The 12573-nt window shown below is 54.4% G+C and overlaps 1 protein-coding gene across 2 annotated transcripts in view; it reads right to left on the bottom strand.

Moving 5' to 3' along the window:
- The window catches only part of PTPRN2 (protein tyrosine phosphatase receptor type N2), a 1009572-nt gene that overhangs the window by 9500 nt on the left and 987499 nt on the right, over window positions 1-12573 (bottom strand). For both annotated transcript variants that reach the window (XM_017519415.2, XM_037735320.1), the window contains one exon: window positions 601-674. In XM_017519415.2, the coding sequence (XP_017374904.1) occupies window positions 601-674 (74 nt within the window). The remainder of the gene's footprint in view (window positions 1-600; window positions 675-12573) is intronic.

The raw sequence follows: 12573 nt of genomic DNA, 5'->3' as shown, positions 1-12573 counted from the left end.
GGAGGCTGAGGTTGCGGTGGGCCAAGATCGTGCCACTGCACTCCAGCCTGGGCGACAGAGCGAGACCCTGTCTAAAAACAAACCAAAAACCTAAGAAAATATAGTGACCCAAGACTAATAAAGAACTTTCACAAAATCACCCGAGATTTTCGTGACAATCTCCCTGTGTCTGCAAACTGGCCTCTTCAGCCAGCGTGAGCGAATCGGTGCGGGAGGAAGCTGTGTCCTGGGGCACCCACACGGCGCAGGCCCCGGGGAGGCCGGGCAGTGCTCAGGAGCCCAGAACGTTGTATCATCACCCTCTTTCTACAAAAATGCCGCCTTCCCCCCGACCCCCTAATCTAGGAACGGAAAGTGCCGGTGAATCGAGTTCCTGCGACGTGGGACGGGCTGCATCGGAGGGGCTGCAGGTATCGCCGGTGGACCTCTGGGCCCCAGATGTGCCCCCGCCCATGCGGGACGGGCGCGGACGAGGCCGGCCAGAGCAGAGCAATCGGCATGCAGCTCGTGTTAACCAGGCCCCCCCGCACTCCTCCCAGGCACACGCCGCAGAGAGGCGCCTTCAGTGGGCCCGTGTCCCAGGGGAGGGACAGGCAGTACCTTCGTCTGGACCATGCCGGGTCTCTGGTCCCTCAAGTGCTCCAGGGTCGCGGCGATATCAATCTCTTTAGCACCTGCAACAAACCACAAATTGGGCTGAGTTCAGAGCACGAGATAATCCACGCGCACCTGTCAATCTCCTGCCAGCCACGCTCCCCCGGGCTGAGAGGCCAGTTGAAAATGATTCCATTCATCCCTCAGCAGGCCTGGCAGCCGCTGCAGCTTCAGTGTTCACACAGAGGACCAAGGCAGGGGCGGCTTTCATTAGCATGAACTCCAGAGAGCTGGGCTGAACAGCGGATACACGGCGCCCGCATAGATTCTCACCAACAGCGGGCTGTCGCCATCGGAGACCGAGGCTCCACCGCTTTTCTTTCTGTGTGATGCTTTAGGGACGCAGTAAATCACAGGAATCACTTTGATTCTGATTGCATAGGATTTATTTTAATTTAAAGAAGTGAAAAATCAGATCAATTTACATTAATCGACTCAACCTTAATATTGACCTTTAACTATCGAATTCCTGGCTTTTTAAACTCGAGGGTTCCACATTTTGGGCCCAGGTGAAGGCAGCTACTCTCCCAGCTTGGCAGGTCACCGAAAGCTCCATCCTCCTGTAGACGGCACCTCTCTCACGGCAGGTGACGCCGGCCACACGCACGTCAGACGATTTCAGTTTAAAATTTTAAGCTTATAATTAATCCAACACATATTCTTGCCTTTCCATCTTGCTAGGTTCTTTATAGAAGGATGATGAGCAGACAGGGTTCCAGCCTCTCCAGCGTGTGGCAGTTGAGAGGGCAGAGAGGACACAGCCGCCAGGGTGAGAAACGCAGACAGGTGCAGGGTGAGGAGAGGAGGCGGCCCAGAAGCGGGCCAGGGTCCCACGGGGAAACCCACGTGGGTGCCGGGCACTTCACCTCACCTCTACCGAACATGGTGAACCGAGAACTGTGAGGAAACAGACACCACCAGCGGCTTGTCCAAGCCACAGGCGGAAGGAGGCTGCTCTCACTGGAACCCGGACTACCACCGGCAGGATGGTGCTGGCTGAGGATCTGAGGAGGCCCTGGGGGGCCGGCAGTCAGGTAGGCTCTGGGCCTTTCTCTCCAGCCATGACCTGGGCGCACACCACTTTCCTCACCCAGCGAGTCAGGAGAGCGGGTTTACAATTCCTGGGGCTCCTCAGTTTCCTCTCCCTGTGGGCTTCCCAGGGTGGTAACCAAGAAGCCAGTGGGGGCTTGGGCTCCAGGAGGATCATCCCCGCAGAGTAGTGGGTGCCTGTGAAGCACCTCCAAGCCACAGGGTCTGCTTCAGAGCTGCAGGCAGACAGGAGGAAGGGTAGGGGTGGCGGGGAGCCCGGGGAGGACACGCCTTGGGGCCAAATGTCGTGTTTGCACGGAGAATCCGGCCGTCAGGACAGCCCTGCAGCCCTCCACCAGGGAGGCCAGGCACAAGAGGGCCGCCCCACCCGCCCCGTCTGTCCCACCGGCCCCACCTCTCCACCCCTGAGCACAGAGGCAGAGACACTGGCACCCCCGCTGGGTGGGGCCAGGCTCATGGTGATGGGAGCCACTGTTGGGACTAAGCTGGCTGTCCCTCCAGCTCCCATCCCCTGGCCAAAGGACCCCATTCTCCAGGGCAGGGAACACCATGAGGGCCACTGCCTTTTAAGCCAGAGCCTCTGCAGCAGGAAAGGGGCCGCTGTTTTGGGGCAGCCCCTGTGAGCTGGGCCGCCGGGGATGGGCTGGCAGCTCATGCGGGCAGAAGGCCGGGTCTGGTGCACGGGTTCGCTGCACTCCTCCTCTTTGGGTGTCCAGAGGCTTCAGAAGTCGACAAGCCCACAGTAAACTCAATCTTTTTTTAAAGGAAATTCATACAATTAAAACAGCCTGACGCAAACGGGTCAGTTTGTTAAATTGTAGCGAGGAAGGCAGGAAGCCGAAGGACCCCTCCCGCGGCCACGACGGTGGCGCCCGAGGAAGCCGCTTCCTCCCTTCACCTCCCCACGGCCCCCAGCAGAATCACAGCAGAAATGACGCAGAGGAGGCCTCTCCGAGACAAGCTTGTCTTAGGAAAATCAAGTCCCTACACGCAGAGCGCGAGGTTAGTCTCAGCTCCACGGCACGAACATTTGTGCTTCAGCCAAAAAAATCTCAGAAAAGCCCTGCATCGTCTGCTGCACCTGTGACTGTAACTTTGCTAGGAGCTGTGGCTTCTGGACACGCTGTCCCTAGAACTTTGCTGCAATTTAAATGTGAAAGCAGCCACGACTGTAGGTAGAAGGAGAAGCCAGCTCAATTCACAGCATCTTTCAAGCACCTCAAGTCGGCAAAGAGCTCAGGCTAAATAAACACAGACCACAGAGGGGGCTCACCCCAAGGAAGGCCACTGGCTACCAGCACCCCACAGCCAGATGCACCCCACGACCACCACACACCCCACAGCCAGCACACACCCCACACCCATCACACACCCACCACACACCTCACACCCAGTACACACCCCACACCCAGTACACACCCCACATCCCCACACACCACACACCCACCACACACCACAGACGCCACAGCCGTCACACACCACAACCCACCACCCACCACACCCCACACCACACACCCACCACAGACCACACACACCACAGACCACACACCCCATACCACACACCCACATACACCCCACACCCACATACACCCCACACCCCACATTCTGCTTGATTGGCTCTTTAGAAATCATCCAGAAGCAATGGCAAGACGTTTGCTGTTTAATTGCCACGTGTAAAAGCAAGAACATAACTAAATAGCTTCCTGATAAAAATGACAAAGTATTTCTACGTACAAGGAAACCTGCCCTCTCATTGAGAAGGGAAGTAACTTTGTGGAAGCTGTTGGCCGTGTTACTAACTGCTGGGAAGCTGGGAAAGGTGCAGGCTCCATCAAACACGGGTCTCGTAACTCCTCACACCCCCGACGCTGACCTCAGTGAGACGCTGGCCCTGACCATGTGGGTGGGGACGGCCAAGGTGCAGAGCCAGGGAGCCCCACGTGCTGCAGCCTCACACCCACATTTAGAGCACGCTGTCTGTCTTCGGCGGTGCGCTGCTGGGTTGGAAGCCAGGTTCTAATACACAAAATGTGTTACAGCCAGTCTTGTGTAATTAAAAACATAAGATGCCTATTGGCTTTTAAGAAACTTTTCCAACACACAAAAAAAGGCCAGTTAGAGGGAGGAGTGCTGGAGTTGCTGTCAGATGCTGAGTGTGTTGGGTGACACAGGGAAGCTCGGGCTTCAGAGCTGAGGTGTGGGTTTCCGCTCTGCACGCCTATGCTGGGTGTGGCGGGGAAGCTGGACGGACCACCTCACCTCTGAGGGGCTTTCCTCCTGTTTCCAGGGTTCGGGGGGGTGTCCAGTGAGACGAGGCATGATTACCTGGAATTCACAAAACACATTTGATGCTCAGGTGACTTCACAGATCTCCTGAGCAAACCCTTCTAGGAGAGAGTGACATTCAATCCGTTATGTTCTCTGACGCCTTCCAGGCACGAGGACAGTGGCAGCTTCTATGGGGACCCCTCAGCTTCTGTCACAGGAGTCATGAACCTCAGGAGGAGCAGGTGTGGTAGAAATAGTCTGATTCGAGACAAGGAGCTCTCGGCCCTCCCGAGATGTCACATTAAGGGTTCATCTGAGTTAAAGCCTCTCTCCTTTAGGTGGCTTAGGGTACGGAACTTTCTTTAGTCCCTGAAACTTCTTTTTTAGAACGATTTTCCATGGCAACATCCTCTGAAGGGCTATCTGTGCGATGACAGTAGTGTGGGATCCTGGGAGACCGTACTGTCCCTCACTGAATTCTGGCTGAGCCATGAAGCCGTCAGGAGCTGCAGCAGGTGAGGCGAGGAAGGGGCTCTTCCTCCGCGTGCCGTGATCTCTGGAGACGGTCACTGCTGATGGCTGCCTCCCGGAGCCGCCGTAGGGTCCTCAGACGAAATGTGATGGGTCAAGGCTCTTATTTCACTACATCGTGGCTCCCTTTCAGTGAGGAAAAGTGAGAAAAAGGAGAAGCCTTGCCAGGTCATCCCCAGAGAACACGGGAGAACCGTGCTGAGATAGAAAACAACATGGGACATGCCCCGGAATCACACTGAGCCTGAAACCACAGCCGAACAGCGGAGGCAGCGGCGTTAATGCCGCAAAAGTGCACGGCACCAACATTAGGTCAGTAATGGTTTCTCACGTAAAATAATTGTCTGCTGTGGATGGCTCCTGCTTCGTGCATGCTAGAATTAAGAAGAACTCATTATGTGAAGTGTGGTGGAGACAGAAGCTCTAACAGAACTCATGCGTGAGATCTTTCATGAGGGACAGACCCTGGCGGGTGGGCTCAGGCCAGGCGCTGGGTGCTGCCTGGTCTCGTGTCCTCCTGAGCACGGGTGCGGCCCGGCAGAGCAGGGGGCACCACGCCGGCATTGATAAGCACCTGCTAGGTGGGCAGGGTGGGATAGGGTGGGCGTGTGTCCCTCTTCACTTGATGAAAGGCTTTGCTGAGTGTGAAAGGGTTCATTTAAAGCCTCCACTGCATGGAAAGCTCCCTCTAGTGCATTTAAAATAGAATTCTCTCTTGAAAAATCCAATTTTGCTGATAATGTGAAGGTGCAGCTAACTCATGTTAAATTCCAGGTGAACAGAAAGGCCCAGTGGGTGTGATGCTCAAATAAAAAAAGCCTGCAAACAGTCGAGGGGTCAGAGCACACGCAAAGGAAATCCAGATGGAAGGGAAGAAAGGAACTTTAACAACGGCTATTGGGGACAGAGTGCGAGTCCACAGAGAAGTTCAGGCGTTGCCACCTAAGAAGCGACGTGACGATGAGATGCAGTGGACTCAGTGCCACCACCTTCTGCTGCACGATCAGGTTTAATTTGAGTTGTCACGTCGGGAATGTACAGGGAGGTACGCAGGCTGCCACCTTGGCCAGCACCCCGGGGCGGTGAGCGCTGGTTGGGCTGGGACACCCAGGAAGACCCACCTCTCTGGCGCTGTGGACTGGAGAGGGAGCCACAGACCCCAGGGTCTGCATGCTTCACTGGCACCCGAGTGGCCCTGGGTACCACCCCGTGCCCAGCTCGGCAAACATGAATCGCTCTCACCATTGTTTTCTGACCCACTCAGGGCTTGTTGGGTTAAAAGTTTATACATTGGTTAAATACATTTTTAAGACAACAAAGGTTTTTTTTTGTTTTTAAGCTTTAGATAAAAAATGTTAGCCATTAAACGAAAGCCATTAAAAGAATATTTGTATTAAAGTATTAAAACTATTTGTCACAATGAAAGAATCCACTTGAAGTTAAAGGAAGCCGGGTGAATATGCCCCTGGTGTCTCATTACGAGGCTTGCCTCATTTCTCTTGGATTCTGGCTCTTGGCTGACCGAGCCGTGTGGCTCAGGTCGTGGCACTAGACCACGTCCTCCCAGGCAAACGAGAGTGAACGCGGATGGGTTGAGGTGTGCCGGGGGACCATTGTGCCATCTCCTGACCGCCATTCTTCCGCGTGGCTTCCAGCAGCCTGCTCACGGATAATAACCAGAGGAGCACGGCAAGTTTTATTACAGTTTTACTCGGAGGCTTTGCAAACGCAGGGAGGCAATGTGTTCCTTTTTCCTTGAAGGTAATGACGCCGTCTGCCAAGTGTTCACGAGAGAGGGGCTTTTACTTGCATGAGCTAATTTTCTGAACTCTACCCTCTGGAGGAACTGAAAAAAAGCCTGGTCCTAACTAAACGTATTCGAATAATGAATGAGTGGGGTGATTTCAAATCCAGAAGGAGTGACGTGGAATAGTTCCTGTGCTCCAGGAATGCAGAGCTCCTCACTCATCCAGGCTGGGGTGCTTCTGCTTTGACTGGAGCTCACCCTGTGGGAGGATGGGCTCTGAAGGGCACAGACACCCCATCTTTCTAGCTCTTCATTCAGCAGAGGCGGCCCCAGCACTGGACTGGGTGGCAGAGGTCACAGCTAGAGCCCCTCACATCTGGCAGAGCAAACCTTGGCTCAAGGTAACTGTGGTCAGGACACTCTGGGTGCCCTACATAGTTCAAGCCTTCCCCACACCTGGGTCTCAGGGATGCCTCTTGGAGCTGACTGCACGCTACATGCATACAGCCACACACACATGGGCACACAGGCATGCACGCACACACAACACTCACATCCTGTATATGCACATGCTTGCACACACACATGCACACACATACACATGCATGCACGCACACAACACTCACATCATGTATATGCACATGCATGCACACACACATGAATGCAGACACAACACACCATGTATATGCACATGTGCACACATACACACATACACATGCATTCAGGCACACAACACACATGTATATGCACATGCATGAACACACACATACACATGCATGCATGCACACCCAACACTCACATCATGTATATGCACATGCACTCACACAGGCATGCATGCACACGACACTCACATCATGTATATGCACATGCACGCACACACACACACAGGCATGCACGCACACAACACTCACATCGTTTATGCACATGCATGCACACACACATGCATGCACACACACAACACATCATGTATATGCACATGCATGCACACGCACAATACATGTATATGCACATACATGCACACACATGCATGCACGCACACAACACACATGCATATGCACACACACACATGCACAAACACATGTATATGCACATGCATGCACATACACATGCATGCACACACAACACATCATGTATATGCACCTACATGCACACATACATACACCTGCATGTATGCACACACCACATATTCATAGGCACATGCACACACACATGCATGCACACAACACATCATGTATATGCATATGTGCACACACATATATGCACACACAACACATGTATATGCACATACACACATACGTATACATACATGCACACACAACACATGCATATGCACATGCATGCACACATGCATGTACGCACATTCACATGCATATACACGTGCACACACACACATACACAGGCATGCATGCACCACACAACACTCACATCATGCATATGCACATGCACCCACAGAAATATACACATATCCACATGCCCACAGCACAAGACACCCCAGTCACATATGCCATACATATGCACATGCACACACACAGATATACACACAGGCATGCGCACACACATATACACAGGCATGCACACAAATATACACATCCACACACCCACAACCCACAGTACACACACCACAGTTACATCATACATGCACGCACACAGATATACACAAGGCATGCACATGCCCACAGAATATGCACATTCCACTCACGTCATACATGCGCACATGCACACAGATGCACACACACATACACACACACACATACACAGGCATGCACATGCCCAAACATGCACACCTCACGTCACATATGCGCACACACATGCACACCCCACATCACACACACAACATGCATATCTCACCTCCACCTTGCACACACAGACCTGCACATGCCTACAGAACACACACAGCCCACATCACACACACACATTATACACAGGTGCACACACAAAGAACACTCACACACAGCACACACTGCACACACACACACATCATACATAGGCACACACATGAAACACATACAGAGGGACGCACACACCCACACAACACATCCCACATCACGCATGCACACACAACACCCACACCCCACACTGTCATACATTATATATGCGGGCACATGTACAGATAGGCATGCACATGATTACGCAATACCCCCCACATCATACACACATTCACACCTGCACATCCATAACACCTATAGTCAGGGTCACACACATACATCATACACACAGGTGCACACACAAACACAGCTCACACACACAAACATTCCACACCCCACATCACACACACACACATTCACACCTGCACATCCATAACACCTACATTCAGAGTCACACACATATATCATACACAGGTGCACACCACAGAACACTCACAGCTCACACTGCTCACACACACACACACACATTCCACACCCCACATCACACACACACACACACACACACACACACACACACACACACTGTCCTGGGCATTCAGTGTGGAGCACTTTTTACCTCACCCCTTTCCTGGATGATCCTAACTGAAGACCGATGAAAATATAAGCAGGGTTTTTTTTGGACCTTCCAGATAAATGATATTCTCCGGCTGCAACCTTTCGCTGAGGTCAAAGGAGGCAAATCTGCAGCATGTTCACTTGAAAATCAAGTAGATCAGAACCATAACGAACTAGCTATTTCTTAGGGTTTTTTCCTTTGAACAAATTCTAAATCCTTCTTTTGGAGAAACTGGATGCCTCCAGATTCTTATAAAAATACAAGTTAAACAAAACATAGCAGTGTATAAATGAGGACTGTCATTTTAGTCACCATGCCCTCATAGTCCAGGAAGACAGGGAATTGCGCAGAATATCCTGATAGAAAAAAGTTTCTACCAATCGCTGGACCACCCCCAAATACTGCTTAGGTGCTGACAGCATGGACACAGAGACCCCAGACCCCCGGACCCCTGTGCAGATGTGCACAGCTTCATGATTCAAGGGGGACTGTTAAAAGGGAAAGGCGGCTAGGACGGCCCCACAGTTCTGGTCCCTGTCTGTGTGTGAACGCGTGCACGTTGGCGCGATCTGTGTGTGAACGCGTGCGCGTTGGCGCGATCTGTGTGTGAACGCGTGCGCGTTGGCGCGATCTGTGTGTGAACGCGTGCGCGTTGGCGCGATCTGTGTGTGAACGCGTGCACATTGGCGTGATGCGGTGCCCGCTGCAGTTGTGTGCCATCCCACCTACCTGCCCTGCTCAACCAGTGCCCAGGCACCGGGGCAGGACCGAGATGCAGACGCAGCGTCGGTGCTGACAGAAGAGGTTTGGGGACGGCAGGAGAGTCCCAGGCAGGGGAGAGCTCACGTACATCCCGGAGCGTCCTTGTGACGGGGCACACCCAGCCATTCCCCCGGCCGGAGCGGAGCACAGGCACCCACACGGGGCGGGGGTCGTGGGGGGCCTCCAGGACCCGGTCAGGGCCTCGACACCTACGTTAGCGTCCACAGGCACGCGCAGTAAATGGCTTTCAGGGGGCCGTCTGCAGCTGAGTAACCATCCACACCAGACTGTGGTTGTGGAACAGGTGGGAAGAGAGGGAGCTGGAGCCACCAAGGCAAACCCTGTCACGCTGCCTGGAACACACACACACCACATGCACCTTTTACCCGAAAGGCGCTCGTGCCCTGGTCCAACGGGGACGCATGAAACAAGGCAGCCAGCTCCCTCCCAGCCACATGGACAGCTGGTGCTGCTCGGCGAGCGTGGCCTGACGGGCGTCTGGTGGGATCCCGCCTGCGAGCGCGCAGCCCTGCACGGGCAGATGCCTCAGTCCCTCTGAGTCTGTTTTGGATTCAGAAAGTGCCTGGGCTGGGGACAGAGCCAGTTACACTAAACTCAGTTTCGTGGCTTACGGTACAACCACGGATGCCTTGTCCCAAGCCCATGGACTCGTGGCCAAAGACACTTTGCACCATTTGAGCTTGGAAACAGGAGAAACGGAATCACAGGGAGGCTGAGGAGGGAGCCGAGGGGCTGCGTGACAGCACGAGACGGCTACCCTTCCCGCACGCAAGCTCCATCTCACGCAGTTGCTGTGTGTCTGGAAGAATCTTGCGTGAGGATTACTGATTCCATGGGATGGCATGTGGCCCCCCGTGGCCCCCTTCCTCTGTAGCACCCTGACTCCATGGGGGACCCCCAGCCTCCTACTCAACACCACGAGGCAGCCCCACTGCCAAATGGCCAGGGTGCATGTGCCTGGACTTTAGGAGCCAGGAACGGACATTCGGGACCTGCTGCCTCTGGTGATAGCCCCTCGGGGTCTGGGAGGAGGATGTTGGGTTGAGGGCTGGGTGGGGACGATGCTCTGGGTGGTGTCTCCAGGGTCTCCAGGATGAGAGGGAGACCCCTGCAGCCCTTCACACGGGCCCCTGGAATCCCAGGGCAGGGAGTGGCAGAACAGGCCGGCGGTGGCTGGACGAGGAGAGGAGGGTGGGAGGAGGGGAGCCGGAGATGGAGACGGAGATGGAGCGGAGGCCACAGACTGCGTGGGGGGCAGCTGCGCCGCAGGAAACAGGGAGCAACATGGATGCCAGCAGGACGGGCACAGAGGAGAAAGGAGAGGACCCAGTGACCGGGCGAAGGAGCGACTGCTGCCCAGCACGGAGAAGAGTCAGGCAGGGAGCGCAGGCCAGGCTGCACACACCCTGGGAAAGGGGAGCAGGTCAGGAACGGGAGGGGGTCCCCAACCTCAGAAAAGGTCCCAGGCCGGCCCTCTTTGGCCAGTTACACATGGCTGCATGTGTATTGTCCAAAGCTGAGGCCACTCTGACGTGGAATTGACACTATATGGCACAGTGGAGCACGGCTCAGGTGTCTGGACGGTAGGCCGGCCCCGCCCCCGCAGCCGGGGTCCTGAGGCCGGGACGTGCTTCTCCTCGCTTCCTTCTCTGCGGAGTGAGCCTGAGCTGCTCAGAACCCAGGCTCCACCCCGTCCTGGGGGAGATGCTCAGCTGCCCGCCGTGCTGCTGGCACCTGGATGGGCAGGCCCACGGGAAACACAGGTGCCCCCAGCAGCTCGTCACGCCACGCATTCACAGACACAGGCTCTGTCAGAAACACTGACGTCCAATCATCTGTAACGTTCTGAAGGTATTTTGGTTTAAGAGAAGGAAAATATTGATGTGAGAGAGAAAGAAGGGCGGGCCCGTGATAAGCAGAGAAATACGAATTCCGTGGATAGCTCTGGGATCTGATAGCTGTAGATTTGGAAAGGAAAAGAAATATTTGAGGAGACACCGCAGCATTAGTGGACAAGGAAAACATAGACTTTTAAACAAAAACGTTAGGATTGTGTGACGTTCAAAACAGAAAAATGATTACCAGTCTCACCAGCGCTTGCATTTTGTTTGTTTGCATGTTCCCACCACTCTGCTAATCCTGGGTGTTTAAAATGATATTTGGTGGCACAAAAACTGACTTCATGTCTCCCCAGCAGCCACCAAAGGATGCCGGCGGCGGCGGGTGGGTGGGCGTGGGGAGCCCGGGGCTGGGGCGGCCCTCCCGTCCGCCGGCGAAATTACACAGGCCCTCCAGTCCTTCTGTGTAAAGCCATGGCTGTTGTTTTATCTTCACACATTTAAGTCTTTTATTTTAATCAGAAGAATGTGAAGGAAAATGCTTATTTTAAAATCACTGGCGTTCTTGGAAGTGCATGGACACGCATTTCTATAATCAATGCCTGTTCCTGTCCCCGGGCCAGGGTTGAGGCATGGGAGGAATGGGTGGGAAAGAGACCACGGGCTGCAGCCACCTCAGTGCCTCCCACCTCCCATGGGATGCCAACAGGTGTCCCAAGGCTAATGCAGAGTCGTTTCAGGTAGGTGGGGTAGGTGCCAAGTGAAGGGAGCCGGACATGCCTCTCCACGCTGCACCCCTTGGGGTCTCCCCGTGCACACCTGCCCCGTGATGCCCGAGGAGTGGACTCAGTATGTGCCTCTCCCAAGCTCACCTGGCTGCGGAGCCCTCTCTCTGGCCTCTGTTCACAGAGGTGACCTTACAGGGTGGGTGTTGTCACCTTTTGAGAAATGCCATAGCTCAATCCTCATGCTTTTGTAGGAGAAAACTGGGTCCCAGAAAGGTTAAAAGCTCTGTCCAAAGTGATAAACCTCATTGCTGGCAGAGCCAGACTCACTCCCAGATCTGTCTCTTAACACTCTGCCGGACCCATCCCCGCACCCTGCACCTCCAGTCTAAGCCTCCCATGCCGTCTGCACACGCCGCTGCTCCCCCAGGCCAGTCCCTCTCCTGCCACGGCCGGAGTCTAAGCCTCCCACGCCGTCTGCACACGCCGCTGCTCC

Source organism: Cebus imitator, unplaced genomic scaffold (genome assembly GCF_001604975.1).
Source record: "Cebus imitator isolate Cc_AM_T3 unplaced genomic scaffold, Cebus_imitator-1.0 Scaffold20, whole genome shotgun sequence".
Lineage (NCBI taxonomy): Eukaryota > Metazoa > Chordata > Mammalia > Primates > Cebidae > Cebus > Cebus imitator.
Note: the sequence above shows the minus strand (reverse complement) of the source record. Positions and strands in the feature narration are given on the sequence as shown.